Raw genomic sequence first — 18,299 nt, forward strand, 5'->3', positions numbered from 1 at the left:
CTGGATTCTATTAAGGTTTGGTACATTGCCTGTACATGAAAGAATCTGTTCACCTTCATTTTTTCTTGTTTTCCCTAATACTTAAAAACAAGAGACTTCGCTTGCCTTCTGTTGTTTCCTAGTAGATCTCATCTGTAGTAATTTAAGCTAAAAATTATTCCTCATTTAAACTGGATATCCTTCCTTAGATGCCAGTTGTGTTATTGAAAGAACCTGCTGCAGGGTCAACAGATCCCATGTGTTTTCAGGGCTTGGTTCTGAAGAATGCAATCCATTGAATATGAGCATCGAGGCGGAGCTGGTCATCGAACAGATGAAAGAACAACATCACAGGGACTTGTGTTGCCTGAGACTGGAGCTTGAAGATAAAGTAAGACCTTCTTATCAATCCTGTTCTCTGATTTCTTTGAGCTCTGACAAGCTTTTGCATGTAGGACATTCTCAATTCTTTTTTCTCAAAGAGCAGCACTTTCTATACCTTTCCTCTTGTGTCCTGTTGGCTACCAGGAACGCACTACCTCAGCATGGTTTCACAGGCCAAGGGTGAGGCCTTTTCCTCATAGGAGAGAGTTTCTTAAAAATGTAGTATCTTCAATCCTAGCAAGTATGGAACTCGCAGACCATTACATTATTTCCAACTCATTGAAAAACATCTTAATAAAACCAAAAAGCCCTTCGATATAGCATTACTTCCTAAATTAGGTACAAATTCTGAATCTTGGCCTTCAAAACCCTTTACCGTGTTGCATTAGGTTATATTTCCAGTCTTCTCTTTTACCATTCCTTTGAGTTACCTTATCCTCCAGCCAAACTAGGTAGTTTGCTGCTCTTCATCACACTGTCCTCTTTTGCTCATGCTATTAACGTGCTGTGTTATTATTTCTTTCTACCTCTTGAAAGTCTACTTAACCTTCAGAGTTTATATCAAATGCTACCTCTTACATTTCTGAAGTCTCCCAACCAAATGTGATTTTTCCCTCCTTTGAATCCCAGGTTACATTGTAACTATTTTTCCTATACCTTTTATATGTTTTATTCTGACTTGTAGTATACTTTTTTGTATTTGTCATGAGCATGTCTAGAGTGGTTTTTCCTTAATGACAGGGGCTATGTCTTACCCAACTTTGTTTCCCCATGAGGCCTGCAGGGTACCTGACAGGTGTTAAACAAATACTTTAATTTAATTAACTATGTTAAGGCCCTAAGTTTGCAGTTGGAGAGGATGCCCATGGAGACAAATGGTATCTCTGTGAAGGTCTAGTCAGTTTTAATAGAATTGTTCAGAAACTAATAAAATTCAACCAAGTTAAAAAGGTAATCAAACCATGCCTGACTTAAAAATATCTTATTTAATGTGTTTTTGAATTGTTACTTTAAAACAAAAAATGGGAAAACTGAGGAATGTCTTGTAGGAGAAAAGTAATTACTGCCCCATCACCTTTCCATGGCCTTGAGTTGAATAACATGGTGGTTTTACTTTCTGGCTTTAGGTGCATCATTATGAAAAGCAGCTAGATGAAACCAAGGTTGCCTGTAAAAAGGAGCAGGAGAACGTGAAGCAAAAGTATGAGAATGAAGTGCACATCTTGGAAGAACAAATAAGTGACCTTAAAAATGAAATTGCAGAACTTCAGGGCCAGACAGTGGTACTCAAGGAGGTACAACACACGGCTATCTGCAGACATGAGGAGGAGAAAAAACAACTGGAAATGAAGTGGGATGAGGAAAAGGCTCACCTGCAGGAGGAGCTGAGGCTGGAGCTAAAGGCTAGGCTGGAGCAGGCAGAGGAAAGCTTTAATGGAGAAAGGGAAAAACTCATTCAAAATGGTGCCTGGACAGAAGAGAAGGTGAGAAGCTTGACTCAGGAACTAGAACAAGTTCACCAGGAGCAACTGAAAAGCCTGGTGGAGAAGCACACTCTTGAGAAAGAGGAATTGCAAAAAGAGCTCTTGGAAAAACACCAAAGGGAACTACATGAGGGAAGGTAAGAAAATGGGGGAAATGGAGGAACCTGGGGCACCATTCCTCGGGGGCACCAGAAATCCCAGTCAATTAAGGAGACTTTGAAAAATCAGAAGACAAAATAGCCCACTGACTGACTAGATTCATTTTTAGTTTTTCAACTTGTTTTGCCGTTGTTTAGATATAAGCCTACCTTGGGGTATTGAAACTTATTTTTAGAAAGAGGAAAGTATTTTTTGTATCAGGCATGTACGTTTTAAGGTTCCAGATGAGGATAAGATTATCACAAATGTGATTTCTTCCTAGTTCAGTCTTGCTGTTTTCTGAGAAAGGCCATTTATAAGCTAGATTCTGGGCAAAGTTACATTTCCTTCCAGAGTTATGAAACACCATTTTGTGCTTACTTTCCTCACGTGAAATCTCAGGTACTTTTCAGGGCTTTGGTGCTTCATACTTTAACCCGGTGCTACTTTATTAAATAAAAAGCAAAACATAATGAATTTGTTAATATGTGTGGTTTATATGACTATTATCCACCAATGTCTACTTAATTAAAATGGAAGAATTTTATGTATTTCCCAAATTAGGGTTTAGGCTAATATGCATTTGAACATTTAATGTGAAATATCAGCCTAAGTTTTTGGCTAAAAATCCATAAACAAATACATCTGGGAGTACACCAAAGAATTTGGTTTCTAAATTTTCTTCTAAATGCAGAGAGAGGTAAGTAAATCTTTTAAATTAATTATGGCTGCCAGCATTGGCTCTCAGAAATGAGATCCCTTCTCAGTATAAATGAATCACATAGGAATAAGTGAAGACCATTTTTAGAAAATATTTAAATTGTTTGCTTGGCTGCTGCTTCTATGCACGGGAAAATGTTTTTTGTTTGCTTCTGGAGTTGATGGCAGTTTCAGTAATGCTGTATGTTGACCACATTTAGGGAAAAAATGGAAACTGAGTGTAATAGAAGAACCTCTCAGATAGAAGCCCAGTTTCAGGCTGACTGTCAGAAAGTCGCTGAGAGATGTGAAAATGCTCTGCGAAGTCTGGAGGGGCACTACCGCCGAGAGCTGAAGGAGGTCCTGGAACAACAGCGCGAGGAGAGATCCCAGTGGGAGTTTGAGAAGGACGAGCTCACCCAGGAGTGTGCAGAAGCCCAGGAGCAGCTTAAAGAGACTCTCCAGAGAGAGAAAGCGACTTCTCTGGTCCTGACCCAGGAGAGAGAGATGCTGGAGAAAACATACAAAGAACATTTGAACGGCATGGCTGTTGAGAGAGAGCAGCTACTCAAAGACCTGGAAGATCTAAGAACTGTGTCGGAAAGTCAGCAAAGTCTGCTGTCCAGCCAGATACTTGAGCTGAAGAGCAGTCATGAAAGAGAACTGAAGGACCGTGAGCAGGTCCTGTGCCAGGCAGGCGCCTCGGAGCAGCTGGCCAGCCAGAGGCTTGAAAGGCTAGAAAGGGAACGTGACCAGGAGAGGCAGGAAATGATGTCCAAGCTTCTGGCCATGGAGAATGTCTACAAAGCGACCTGTGAGAAAGCAGATCAAGAGAGGGCTGAGATGAGCACAGAAATCTCCAGGCTTCAGGATAAAATTAAGGAAATGGAGCAGGTGGCATCTCCTCCCTCCAGGCTTCAGAATGGCTGCCAGGCAATGGGAAGGGAGGAGGTGGAAGGAAGTGGAGCCATGTCCCTGCTCCAGCAAGGAGAGCAGCTGTTGGAAGAGAATGGAGATGTCCTCTTAAGCCTGCAAAGAGCTCATGAACGAGCAGTGAAGGAAAATGTGAAAATGGCAACTGAAATTTCTAGGTTGCAACAGAGGCTGCAAAAATTAGAGCCAGAGTCAGTAATGTCTTCTTGTTTAGATGAGCCAACTACTGGGTTTTTTGGAAATTCCGTGGAACAAACAGAGCCATTTTTACTGCCAAACCGAATGAAACAAGTAGAAGGTGGAACCATGCAGCACGTCCTAAGTGATCTGCAAGGAGATGAGGTCCGGGATCTGGAAAGTACGGGGACAAGCTCTGGTCAGAGACAGGAGGTCAGAATAGAGGAGTCTGAAGCATCAATAGAGAGTTTTTCTGAGCTTGAAAATAGTGAGAAGACCAGGACTGAAACCTGGGACCTAAAGAATCAGATTGGCCAGCTTCAGGAACAACTAATGATCTTACGTGCAGACTGTGATCGAGCTTCTGAAAAGAAACAGGACTTACTTTTTGATGTTTCTGTGCTAAAAAAGAAATTAAAGATGCTTGAAAGAATCCCCGAGGCTTCCACCAAGTATAAATTGTTATATGAAGATGCTAGTAGAGAAAATGAGTGTCTTCAGGAAGAGCTGAGAGTCATGGAGACGCGCTACGATGAAGCACTAGAAAATAACAAAGAACTCACTTCAGAAATGTTCCGATTACAGGATGAGCTAAAGAAAGTTGAAGAAGTGACTGAAACATTCCTTAGCCTGGAAAAGAGTTACGACGAGGTCAAAAGAGAAAATGAGGAACTGCATGTTCTTGTTTTGAGACTTCAAGGCAAGATCGAGAAGCTGCAAGAAAGAGCAGTGCTGCAGTATGACTGCTTCTCCTTATGGGAAGCCCATTTAGATAACCTGGAAGTCGGACCTGATGAAAAGGTCCTTGAACTAAATCAGACACTGGAAGAGTGTGTACCAAAGGTTATGAGTGTACACCATATTATAGAAGAACATTGTCAAGAAAACCAGTACCTAGAGCAGGAGAATACACAGCTCTTAGAAAAAGTAAGAGCACATGAAATTGCCTGGCTATGTGGAACACTCCAGACACATCAAGAAAAGCCTGGAGTACAGAACCAAGTAATACTGGAGGAAAACACTGCTCTCCTCAGCCTTCAGGACAGACATTTTCAGCGCCAGGCCACAATCACAGAGTTAGAACGGGAGAAAAAGAAGCTGCAGGAGCTGACTAGAAAGTTGAGGGAAAGAGTCACTGCTTTAGTTAAGCAAAAAGATGTACCTTCTCAAGGAGAAAAGGAGGAAGAGCTGAAGGCAATGATGCATGACTTGCAAATCACGTGCAGTGAGATGCAGCAAAAAGTTGAGCTTCTGAGGTAATGTATGCACCTTCTACACTTCACGGAATCCCACAGAGCACCTCACCAAATCTAACTTCACTGCTTGCTGTGCCTAGAGAAACTAACCTGTTAGTCTTCAAGAAGAGAGCAGTGCTTTAGACTTCCTTCTGCTTCTGTGTCGTATTAACAAGTAGAATAACCCTGCCTAGGAGGCACTCCTTCCTCTATAGGAAATAAATGTCGTTCATTTAGGGTGTGAAAGTTCATGATGGAGAGTGTTAGTTGTTTAACCATGTGCATCATCAATGTATGTCAAGTCTTTGACTCTTTTGTAGCACTTCATTTGGATGGATAGTTTTGGTGGGGTTTTTTTGGCTAAATGTTGGTTATTTTCCTCATTTTGATGAAACAAGTTATATGAGAATGAATGCCTTTCGTGTATCGTTAACTCACTTGGTAGATAAGAACTCTCTTCTTATACTAATATAGGAAAAGTGTTGTGTCTCATGGCTTATAGTTTTTCACTTATATCACTTGAAGTGCAGGCTGATATTCTGTAAACATTGGAAATTTATCTTAGAACATAATTTTTTGAGGAGCTATCAGATTCTAATAAACGTGCTTGAAGAACAAAGACAAAAATGATACTAATTTGAACCACTGCTCACTCAACTTTATAAAATATGATTGCAGTAGCCTTCTAACAAATTTGGTTCAAAAAAAAACTTGTAAAATATTACATCATGTCTGAAATATCTTAATGATATGAAAAAACAAAATAATTCTGGGTGTAGTTTCTCCTCGTTTTACCTCAGACCATATTTAGTTCTAAAAATCATAATGAGATGAAAGAAATCACAAAGTAAACATTAGTGTACATATTTTGACATGGCCCTTTCATTTATGTAGTGAATCTTCTTTCTCTAGGTACCCTGGGGTTTAAAACTGAAGCTCATACAGCTTAGTAATATGGCTTTTGTCTTTTACGAGCAGGCAGGACTTCAGACTGAAATAAATAATTTGCTCAAAGCATATGCTTGCCACTGAGAAAGTCAGCAACCAGGATGGGCATTGAGTCTCCTTTCTGTCTCCATGCTCAAGTGTTTTAGTCACACTTCCCTAATGTCTTTTAGTGAAATTCTTGCTTCTCAAAAGAAATGAGTCAATATGTCGTAGCTTGATTTCCAAGCACCAAGAGACTACTAATTTAGGCTTTTCTTTTTAACTGGCATGGAACACGTGTTTAATTGGAAGTTACTATAAAGTATTTTCCAAAGATGCCAGATGACTGCCTTGTTACAACTATTTTTTTTAAAATCTCTGTACTTCAGATATGAATCTGAGAAGCTTCAAGAGGAAAATTCTATTTTGAGAAATGAAATTACTACTTTAAATGAAGAAGACAGCATTTCTAACCTGAAATTAGGGAAATTAAATGGATCTCAGGAAGAAATGTGGTAAGACATATATTTAAATGTTCTTAAGGCATTTTTGTGAGGACTAAAACTATTTAACTTCAACTGTTAAAGCCTAACTCTTAAGTTATATTTTCATTGTCCCTTTAGGCAAAAAATAGAAACCGTAAAACAGGAAAAAGCTGCAGTTCAGAAGATGGTTGAAAATTTAAAGAAACAGGTAAAGAGAGAATATTTCCCAATGTTTCCTGATTCTAAAATTTTCTTTTTTTAAATTTGAAATTTACAGCACATGCTACTGGAAACGTAGCTAATAATGGTAAGGTTGTAAATCCTGAGTTTCAAAATGGAAACTCACCTCATGCTAATTCTAAACTAGGTTTCTATTTTTTGTGAATATAATAACGTATATATTATTTCTAGACTCTGGTGCTGAATACTAGCTTTATAATCAGTGGGAGTGGGGAGGTGATAACCTCTAAAACTGAACCTGTGAAATACTAGCTCTATGCAGCCTGTGGTTTTGTTTTGTTTTGTTTTGTTTTGTTTTTAATTAGATTCAGTTGTGCTCTTTGTAGCAGATGGCTTTTTAAAAAAATATTTATTTATTTATTTTGGCTGCGCCAGGTCTTAGTTGCAGCACACGGGATCTTTGTTGCAGCACGCGGACTCCTTAGTTGCAGCATGCATGCAGTATCTAGTTCCCCGACCAGGGATCGAACCAGGGCCCCCTGCATTGGGAGTGCACAGTCTTATCCCCTGGACCACCAGGGAGGTCCCCACATGTGGTTTCGATTCATGTTAGCTCCTTCCTCTTTCCTCACCACAATTAAAAGCAGAAAGTTAAGAACAGCATTTTACAGATATAGAATACTAGTTAATCCGTGTATATTTTCACAGAATTATGATTTATTTAGATAGCTTGTGCCGTTCAATGCCCAATTTGTATAATCTCAACAATATGCAATTGTGTGGGGAAAAGCCATTTGAGAATCTATCTGAAACAGTCAAAAGACAAGGACATCCTGGGAAAAGACTATTTTCAGCGCTTGAAATAGACAAGGTGTTAACGTCCAAAATATATTCTGTACTCTTACAAACAAATTGCAAAATGCAGTAGAAAAGTGAATAATTTATATGATTGGTCAAGTCAGAAAAAAAGAAGAGAACATATAAAAAGATGGTTAGCTTCATTAGTAATTAGGGAAGGGCAAATTAAATGAGTTTCTTTTTTTCACCTGTCAGATTAGCAAAAATTAAAGATTGATCTTGTCTAGTATTAAAAAGGGAATGAGGAAATGAATATACTCATACATTGTTGATAGGACTATAAGTTGGTAGTCTGTGAGGAAGACATTGTGGGGATATCGATCAAAACAGTAATGTATATGCACACCTTCTAACCCAGCAGCCCTACTTCCAAAAATAAGATCCTAAATACAAAATGCTACCATGTGTAAATGAATTTTCCAAAAGATTTTGTTTCTTCATAATTAAAAGAAAGAATGATAATAAACCTATATGTCCATCAGTGTGGGAATGGATAAATGCAGTATGGAATGTCTTGATACATGGAATACCCTATAGCAGGGGTTCCCAACCCCGGGGCCGCAGACCACTACCGGTCCGCAGCCTGTTAGGAACCGGGCCACACAGCAGGAGGTGAGCGGCGGTCGAGAGTGAAGCTTCATCTGCTGCCCCCCATTGCTCCCCATCACTCGCGTTACCGCCTGAACCATCCCCCTCCCCCACCCCTCCCCAGCCCAGGTCCGTGGAAAAATTGTCTTCCATGAAACCGGTCCCTGGTGCCAAAAAGGTTGGCGACCGCTGCCCTACAGACACTAAAAATATAGCATGTGGTGGTTTCTGAATGCATCGATTTGGAAAGATAAGAGTCTGTAAGATATTATAAGTGGAAAAAGCAGACTATCCGAACATCTGAAATAATGCAAATTTTTGTTCTAAAGAAGGAAAAAAACTATACATATATAGGTCTGTATATGCATAGAAAACAATCTGTAGGGATACGTACCCAGCTGTGAACAGTGGCTACCCCTGTGGGGTACTCTGTGGACAGAGTGTCTATCATTTCTTCATACTCTTCTGAACTGATTGACTTTGTAATAATGAGTATGTATTTTTTCTGCTATTAAATGTGTGTCTGTGTGTGTGTATAACTTTACATAGAGAGGGTAAAACAACTAGTCTCTAAATATATTTTTAGCAGAAGTAGGATAACTAGTTTTTAAGACTTATTTCAATTTTAATTAGATTTCAGAATTAAAAACCAAAAACCAACAGTTGGATTTGGAAAATATGGAGCTTAGCCAAAAGAATTCTCAAAATCAGAAAGAACTGCAAGAAGTTAATCAACGTCTGGCAGAGATGCTAAGTCAGAAGGATAAAGAGCCAGGACACAGTACATGTGAGGAATGGGAACAAGAGAAGTCTAATCTAAAAGAAGAACTGGAACACTGTAAAGTGCAGGTATGGTCTACAGCCACTCTACAGCCTTTCTGGAGGAAATCCCAGTAAATAAAAGAAATGCTTATATTTAATTTCTTATACATAAAGTCCTAATTATTAAAACAGTGTGGTGTTCGCACATGAATAGACAGATAAGTGGAAGAGAAAGTCTAAAATTAGACCCAAATACATATGGAAAATTAGTATGTAACAAAGGTAGCTTCTCAAATCACTGGGGTAAAGATGGACTTTTTAATAAGTGGTGCCTAGATAACTGGGTAGACAATTGAAAATAAAATTAGATCCATATCTTATACCATACATAAGGGTAAATTCCAATTGGATTAGGAGTCTAAATATAAAAGGTAAAACATACAAGTACTAGTAGAAACCGGGCAAATTCATCTTTAGGCTTGGTGTAGAGAAAGGCTATGTAACGATGACTCATAAACTAGAGGCAAAAAATGACCTGATTAAATTTTTAAAATTTTTGCATGACCAAGAAAATACCATAAACAAAGTCAAAAGACAGCTCACAAACTGGGAGAAAATATTTGCATCATATACCACCAAGAGTGGAGCTAATATCCCTACTATGTAAAGAACTCTTAAAAGTCAAATGGCTTAGGAGCAAAATCTGATAGCCAAATGGGAAAAAATACATGAACAAAAATTCACACACACAAAAAAGAGATAAAAATGGCCCTCAAACCCTGAAAAAATGTTCAAAATTACTCAGAATTAGAGAAATGCAAATAACACTGATATCTCATTTCTCACCTATGAGATTGGCAACAATTTAAAAATATAACAATATATTCTGTTGGCAAGGGTTTGGGAAAACAGGCACTTTCATACATTGCTGGTGGAATATAAACTGATATTGTATTTCTGGAAGGAAATTTTGGCAAACCTAACAAAATTACATACGTACTTACCTTTTGTCCTAGCAATCTGACTTCTAGGAATTTACCCTAAAGATATTCCTCTAAAAATATGAAAATTCACCGCAAAGGGTTGGTTATTCATTGCAGCATTGTTTGTAACTGCAAAATATTGGAAACAACCTATATGCCCATACATCGGAGAGTTTTTGGATAAATGTGATGGGTATAGCCACACCATGCAGTAGTATTATACAGCTATAAAAAAAGAAAAAGAAAGAATGGACAAATGAGAAAGATCTCTTGGTGTGGAATGATTTCCAGGACATACTGTTAGGTGAAAAAAGAAGAGCTCAAAAGAGTATCTAAGATAGTATGTCTCCGTCCATGTAAGAAAGAAGGGGATATTAGACAATACACATGTATTTGTGTAAAAGAAATTTATGTAAAGAAATATGGGAATGATAAACCAGATAACTAAAGAGATGGTTACCTATAGAGGGCGAGTGGGGAAGGGATGGAAGAGAGGAATGGGAATGTGATAGAAGGAATGAGGAAGGGAGTGACACTTCTGAGAACATTTTCACATAGCTCTGACGCTTAGAACCATAGTAATGTTTTACATACTCTTCGCATACCCCCTCAAATAAACACACAATTAAAACCAATCCAAAAAACAAAGATGGGGGGGATACTAAAATGGAACACAAACACTAACAAATGAACCTAACTCTATTGTAAATGGATAACATAGCTACAATGTGGAAGAAAATAAGTAATTTAGAAATTAGTATCTTGACTGTATATGGTAGGGTTAAGACAAAAAGAAGTGTACATAAAGGCAATAATAATCTAGTCAGTAAATGTGTTTCTCATGGGGGTGTATGTTAGTAATTCTGGAACTACTCTGCATATACTAGAATTGAACAAATAAGTAAACGTATTGTAGATAATAAGAACTGCATTTCTCATTTTTGGAAAAGGAAGTTGCAAGTGGGGAAACTGAAAAGGCTAAAATGAACCCTCTGAGATTGGATTGGAATTTGAGGTATTAGTATAAACTCGTATTTCTTAATATATAGACAGATAGATCGATACAGAGATGTAGATGTGTGTATGTGGATCGAGTACCCAGATCGTGGTTTCTAAACACTATTCTCGTATAAGAGGAGCCCGGGCTACTTGGAAAAATGATTGCTCCCAAGGCTGGGGCAGGGTCAATTCAAGATGAGCCTGGAACATCTCATGGTGTCAGAAAGAAAAAGGTGCCCCCCAAAAGATGGGGCATGTCAAAAGGACAGGGCACAACCTGAAGAAGCTCCTAATGGCCAAAGCTGGAATAATTTGATCAACAAAATAAAGCATAGCATAAAATAAGTATAATTATAAAATGCAAAATAAAATAAATATCTATAGGTCCATACTGTTATAAAAAAAATTGAATACATAAATAACGGGGGGGAGAAATAACAGCTCTTCCTTGCAAGATAATTCCAATTAATAAATGTAGGAAGAAAGAAGGAAATAGAAAGTCTTCATTAGGCAAACACCAGAGTAGTAATTGTTGTAGATAAAATCCACTGATAGACACTAAAATCAATAAGCAAAAGCTTAAGGAAAAACACTATTTGCATGGTCTCAAAGCATCTCCCCCCACAGAAAGATAGTAACTTTACAGTGAAGAAATCTTCAAAAACGAACTTAGAAATCATGTTCATGCCATTTTAGTGGAAAGTCTATTAAAAGATAGTTTTGGTTAGTTCCACTGAGTGTAAGGACAAATGATCTTAAATAGTGTGTGACTGAATTTATACTAGTGTTTCCTTAATGCTGCCTTTTGTGAACTTACTAAGTTTCCCCAGGCTAAATGAATATGTGTATTATATGACTTTTTAAATTTTTTCTTAGTCTTCCACTTTAGTGTCTTCTCTGGAGGCAGAACTTTCTGAAGTTAAACTACAAATTCATATTGTGGAACAGGAAAACCTCCTTCTCAAAGATGAACTGGAGAAAATGAAACAAGTAAGATCGTGTGTTGCTTAGGTGGGGACAGGGGGTATGGGGGGGGCTCATAGAATAATATGCACCTGATGGTCTGACTTTTCTAGCCACCAAATGTCCTTTTTACTGAGTCCTGTTAACTAGCTTATTACTTAGTAAAGTTGAGGGCTTGCAGTACAAGTCTATTTATAAGGGCTCCTATTGCTAATTCTCTAAATGTTGTTCTAGTTATGTAACTTACATGTTGTAGACTGACATTCTGTTACTATAAATGAACCATAACCACTTCAGTTTAAGAAATTTGTTGCTGTACCTTCTCCCGGCCAGGTTTTAAATAATATAAATTTGTCTAAAAAGATGGTGACTTTCTTACTCATAACTTTAATATCTATCCACCCAGATTTGTGAGACACAGATGAAGCTGGTCCCTCATCATCCCTTTTTCTCATAGTGAGTTTGAGGCATCTATCTTGGGCAGAAGAGTAGATTCTAGAACATTATCAGGGATGCAGTCTCACCTATGAATTTGGCTTTAAGAAGCACACTTCAAAGTTTCAAACAAAGACCTAATTTTAAGTATAAAAGAGGGTTCACCTTAATATATTTTGAACGTTGTCCAATTTTATTCTTTATTCTGAATTTTTCAATGAGCACATGAATCCCTCAGTTTGAGCAATTCTGATTTATACTAGGAGAATTTAGTTTTTCCATTTTATTTATTTGCTTCACCAAAGGATTACTTTAATATTATGATATCCTTAGATTATAAAATTCTCTTAACACCTATTCAGACTATGAGCATAAAGGTGTCCTTCTCTGAATGCTGAGTCTGTACCACTGAGTGTGTTATGTTCATGTTGATTCCTAATTGACACCTGTAAGTCTTGATTTCCTAATAGGATTATAAGACTCTCAGGGAATTTGTATCTCTTACACTGCCTAATACAGTACTGGTACCCGATAGGTGCTTTATAAGAACCTTTTCAAGTCAGATGCTGCTATGCAAAGTTTATCTGTTCTGCCATAGCAGAAGCTGTCTGTCCATATAAACATTCCAGAAGTTAAAAGGCTCTTCTGTGGTATATAAGTATTCCAGAGCTGTTATTACTAAATTCATCCTAATTAACTTGGGCATACTTTTCTCTATCATTTTCTGTCTGTTGTTCAACCTTTCAGATGATAATGGTGGATTCCAAATCCATAGCATGGGAAATGTATGCTTTGTGATTTTGCCAAGCTAGGGATCAGAAGAAAAGAAGCCGAGTTGGGAGTAAAATAATATGATGAGGACATCATTTGGCACATTTTTATTGCTTTTTTTTTTTGAAGCATTGATATAAATAGTGAGATGGAAAAACAGTGAGCCCTTTGGATTTTGGTGGGCAGTTGTTCAAGGCACCTGGACTCTTGGATCACAAGAGTTAAGATGGTGTCAGCCTATTGTTGCTTCCATACAGCTTGGACCTAGAAAGCCTGTGCTTCTCTGTATGACATAATAATTTCTTGTTCACAAAACATTTTTATTTGTATTATCTGTTGCACTGAAAAGAAACACGAATAGCGTCAGCAGTAGTCACATACCAGTCTGTAGACACCCAAAATGATACCAGGCTTTGTGAGGGTCTGGAGATGGGGTAGTGAGCAAAGGAAAAAAGGCCTTTGTTAACCAATGCCCAGGTTCTTTACACTTTCCTTCATCCTTCTGGCTTGTTTAGATTTGTAAATTATGCTGGATTTGCTGCCAGTTGAAGACAAGATTCAATCCTTAAAGTCTATTTTGTCATACTATTCCTAAAGCTAAATGTAATAGAACTTCAGGTAAAAAGTTGAAAGATGGCCATAAAATCATAATGACAATAAATAATTGAAAATTGAAAGCCAAGTGAAGTAGAGGGAAATTGAAAACATATGAACTATGGGAAGGGTTAAGAAGTGTAAGAAACAATCAGTCTCCTTAAAGCAGTGGTTGTGGGGAGGTGGAAATTGCTCCCCCACCCCAAGACATTTAGCAATGTCTGGGGACATTTTGGGTTTTCACACCCAGTGTATGGGGAGGCAGGCTGTGCTACTGGAATCTAACAGGTAACACCAGAGATGCTGCTAACCATCCTACAGTGCGTAGGACAGTCTCCCACAGCAAGGAATTACCTGCCCCCAAATGTCAGTAGTGCTAAGGCTGATGATGAAAAGGAACAAAAAGTTTTCGGTTTGCCTTGATGCCATAAAGTGCAGAGGAAGCCAGTGTGTCCACACCAGCAACCTTTTTCTTAGCAAGTCAATTTAGGCATATTCCAAAGGGAAGGGTATGCAGAACGAGCTGAAAAACACTGCTTGATTTATCTTTAAACTTTTGCCCTTGGGACTTCCCTGGTGGCCCAGCGGTGAAAGACTTCGTGCTCCCAATGCAGGGGGCCCGGGTTCGATCCCTGGTCAGGGAACTAGATCCTACATGCCGCAGCTAAGACCCAGCACAGCCAAATAAATAAACAAATATTAAAAAAAAACCAAAAAACTTCCCCTTTTGTTGGTTAATACATTGTACTTGGTTGATGCCAATTCCATAGTCTTGATTGAAAAAGATTTTTTTCTAGTTAAAAAGGCATGGGGAAAATGTTTTGTGCTATATGTACACAAGTTAAATTGATGACAGAATGGCAGTATGTTATTTATTTTATCCTGAAGGTAAAACAGAAAGCTAGGACCATTACTTAATGTCTGGTTGATTTTGTCTAAGCAGACATTTCGGCAGTCAGTTGGAGAATAGAGAGAAGCCAGCAGGGAACGTTTTGTTAAAGTTAATTATAGTCCCCTAGAGTTTATATGTCCTCAGAAATATCTACAGATAGGGAAACAGCAGCAGCCATGAAAATGTCCTGTTTATAAATACATCTTTTTAAATACAACCATGAGACGTGATGGGTGGGCTTGTTTATCTCTTACAGCTGCACAGATGTCCCAATCTCTCTGACTTCCAGCAAAAAATTTCTAGTATTCTAAGCCACAATGAAAAACTGCTGAAAGAAAAGGAAGCTCTAAGTGAAGAATTAAATAGCTGTGTTGATAAGGTAGTAAAAATAAGACTTTTTTACCATCATTGGACATTGTGTACCATAATGAGCATTTCTCTAATGCCAGTGGCACGTGGGGGGCTACATGTTAGCCTAAAAGTCTCCTAGAACAGTATTTTGTGACCTTAGAGCTCCTGAAGCCATGATTTTTTTTTTCTTTTATTGAAGTATAGTTGATTTACAATATTGTGTTAGTTTCAGGTGCATAGCAGAGTGATTCAGTTATACGTGTATGTGTGTGTGTGTACTTCTTTTTTTCCATTCTTTTCCATTATAGATTATTACAAGATATGGAATATAATTCACTGTGCTATACAGTAAATCCTTGTTTATTTTAGATATGGTAGTGTATATCTGTTAATCCCATACTCCTAATTTATCCCTCCCTCCTCCTCCTCTTTTGGTAACCATAAGTGTGTTTTCTATGTCTGTGAGTCTGTTTCTGTTTTGTAAATAGTTCATTTGTACCATTTGTTAGATTCCAGATATAAGGGATATCATGTAATATTTGTCTTTCTCTAACTGACTTCACTTAGTATGATAATCTCTAGGTCCATATTGTTTCATTCTTTTTTATGGCTGAGTAATATTCCACTGTGTGTATGTATCTTCTTTATCCATTCATCTGTCAGTGAACACTTAGGTTCCTTCCATGTCTTGGCGGTTGTAAATAGTGCCGCTATTAACATTGGGGTGCATATATCTTTTTTAATTAGAGTTTTTGTCTTTTCTGGATATATGCCCAGAAGTGGGATTGCAGGATCATATGGTAACTCTATTTTTAGTTTTTTAAGGAACCTCCATACTGTTCTCCATAGTGTCTGCACCAATTTCCATTCTCACCACAATGAAGGAGGGTTCCCTTTTCTCCACCCCCTCTCCAGCATTTATTATTTGTAGACTTTTTGAAGATGGCCATTCTGACTGGTATGAGGTGATACCTCACTGTAGTTTTGACTTGCAGTTCTCTAATTATTAACAATATTGAGCATCTTTTCATGTGCCTGTTGGCCATCTGCATGTCTTCTTTGAAGAAATGTCTGTTTAGGTTTTCTGCCCATTTTTTGATTTGTTTGTTTGGTGTTTTTGTTTTTTTGTTCTGTTTTGATATTTAGTTGTATGAGTTGTTTATATATTTTGAAAATTAATCCCTTGTTGGTCACATCGTTTCTGCATGTTTTCTCCCAGTCTTCAAGTTGTCCTTTTGTTTTGTTGATGGTTTCCCTTGCTGTGCAAAAGCTTTTAAGTTTAATTAGGTCCCATTTGTTTATTTTTGCTTTTATTTCTTTTGCCTTGGGAGACTGACCTAAGAAAATATTGCTGCAATTTATGTCAGAGAATGTTTTGCCTATGTTCTCTTCTAGGAGTTTTATGGTGTCATGTCTCATATATACGTCTTTAAGCCATTTTGAGTTTATTTTTGTGTATGGTGTGAGGGAGTATTCTAACTTCATTGTTTTACATGTAGCTGTCCAGCTTTCCCAATGCTGCTTATTGAAAGAGACTCTCTTTTCTCCATTATATATTCTTGCCTCCTTTGTCCAAGATTAAATGACTGTAGGTGTGTGGGTTTATTTCTGGACTCTATTCTGTTCCATTGATCCGTATGTCTGTTTTTGTGCCATTACAATACTGTTTTCATTACTATAGCTTTGTAGTATTGTCTGAAGTCTGGAAGGGTTATGTCTCTAGCTTTGTTCATTTTTCTCAAGGTTGCTTTGGCAATTTTGGGTCTTTTGTGGTTCTATATAAATTTTAGGATTATTTGTTCCAGTTCTGTGAAAAATGTCATTTGATAGGGATCACATTAAATCTGTAGATTGCTGAAGCCATGATTTTAACAGGAGTCTAGATTAGTTGTTTAATAAATATATTATTAAGTACAGTAATATAAAGTTTGTCTTATTTTAATAAGTAACTATGCTACTTAATATATATTATTTAAATATATCACTATTCTACTTATATATAATATAAATAATATATTATGTATTTAATAATCTGAAATCCATTACATAGACACTTTTTTTTCTACTGTATTTTCCCTAGCAAATCCAAAAACACTGCCTTTGTGCCACCTGCCTTAATAGGCATTCCATATTTTCCTATTATGGCACATTCTTGGGATTTCTAATTGCCTTCCAGCCCACCATGTCTCACCCAAAAACATGAGGCAATGAGAAGGAAAAATTGAAATCCCCAAAGAGAAGAGACTCAAAATTAAAGGTACAAAGGGAGTCAAGGAAATGTCTCTCTTTTACCTTGTCTTGATCCCCTATGTAGAGAGATGGTACTTGATCTTTTCAGTATAAGTGAAGGCATGTGAAATGAGGCTAGACATGTTTGTAGAAATGCTGTTACCTCTTTTCTTTTCCTGAATCAGTTGGCAAAATCAAGTCTTTTAGAGCACAGAATTGCTACTATGAAGCAAGAACAGAAGTCTTGGGAACACCAGAGCGAAAGCTTAAAATCACAGCTAGTGGCTTCACAGGAAAAGGTATGTGGACAATTCTTATTTCATCTGCACAGTTAATATTTTCCTGTATCTCCCAGCAGAACTCCAAGTGGAAAGAATGTTCCAGGTGGATGTGGTCTAAGAGGGCTCAGAATGATTTAATTTAACTAATATTTGACACGTTACAGTGTAGTAAAATAATTTGAACAATGTTTCTCCCGAAGTTCATTATTATGAAATAATCATAAGATTATCTCATCATTATGAGATTACTTATTTATGAAAGCTTGAGAATAGTGTGTAAAAATGACTGCTTATTTCTAATTTAGAATTAGGATTTCTAAGGCAGGTTCATGCCCTATTATAGTTAAAGCTCTCTATTAACATTCTGTTTACCAATTTAAATTTTTTAAAATTGAAATATATATGAGCTGTTAGCGTGGAGTAGCATTCTACAAAGATATGTTTTTATTTTCATCTAAGAGGTCCTTTACAAACCAACATCACAGTCTAAAACATAATTTCTACAAAGTTCAGTAAAATCATCTGTCGTGATGCCAGTTGGTATTCCTTGGTTCTGTAAGATATCACTTGGTAATATACCAGATGACTATACCAACAATACCTTGCTCTAGGCATAGTTCATTATTGTCCTAAATATAACTTAACACCCTGTAAAGATACATAATATCCTAGATTTGCACTGAACAACTGAAAAGACCTGGATATAGTAAGTAGAAGCAGAAGGGACGTTGGAGTTCTCTTGTCTTAGCTCATTCATACATGGACATGCTATAGGTGAGACCATGAGGATTTGTCACAGTGTATGACTGTTCTCATGATGCAGGTTCAGAATTTAGAAGACACCCTGCAGAATGTAAACCTGCAAATGTCCCGAATTAAATCTGATCTACAAGTGACTCAGCAGGAAAAGGAGGCTTTAAAACAAGAAGTGATGTCTCTACACAAGCAACTTCAGAATGCTGGTGACAAGGT

At 37.5% G+C, this 18,299-nt stretch overlaps 1 protein-coding gene across 18 annotated transcripts in view; it reads left to right on the forward strand.

Annotated features, from left to right (window-relative positions):
• NIN (ninein) overlaps nucleotides 1-18,299 on the forward strand; it is a 106,453-nt gene that overhangs the window by 68,791 nt on the left and 19,363 nt on the right. For 9 of the 18 annotated variants that reach the window (XR_014242495.1, XM_082384791.1, XM_082384788.1 and 6 more), the window contains 10 exons: nucleotides 189-370; nucleotides 1,491-1,984; nucleotides 2,906-5,050; nucleotides 6,346-6,471; nucleotides 6,580-6,649; nucleotides 8,701-8,916; nucleotides 11,688-11,801; nucleotides 14,723-14,845; nucleotides 17,232-17,345; nucleotides 18,151-18,297. Coding sequence is in view for 17 of the 18 variants with exons in the window: in XM_082384791.1 (XP_082240917.1) it covers nucleotides 189-370; nucleotides 1,491-1,984; nucleotides 2,906-5,050; nucleotides 6,346-6,471; nucleotides 6,580-6,649; nucleotides 8,701-8,916; nucleotides 11,688-11,801; nucleotides 14,723-14,845; nucleotides 17,232-17,345; nucleotides 18,151-18,297 (3,731 nt within the window). In the remaining variant the exon portion in view is untranslated. The remainder of the gene's footprint in view (nucleotides 1-188; nucleotides 371-1,490; nucleotides 1,985-2,905; nucleotides 5,051-6,345; nucleotides 6,472-6,579; nucleotides 6,650-8,700; nucleotides 8,917-11,687; nucleotides 11,802-14,722; nucleotides 14,846-17,231; nucleotides 17,346-18,150; nucleotides 18,298-18,299) is intronic. The other 9 variants (XM_082384794.1, XM_082384797.1, XM_082384798.1 and 6 more) reach the window with 5 other exon arrangements.

This window comes from Balaenoptera borealis (genome assembly GCF_965194805.1).
Source record: "Balaenoptera borealis genome assembly, chromosome: 3".
In the NCBI taxonomy this organism is placed as follows: Eukaryota; Metazoa; Chordata; class Mammalia; order Artiodactyla; family Balaenopteridae; genus Balaenoptera; species Balaenoptera borealis.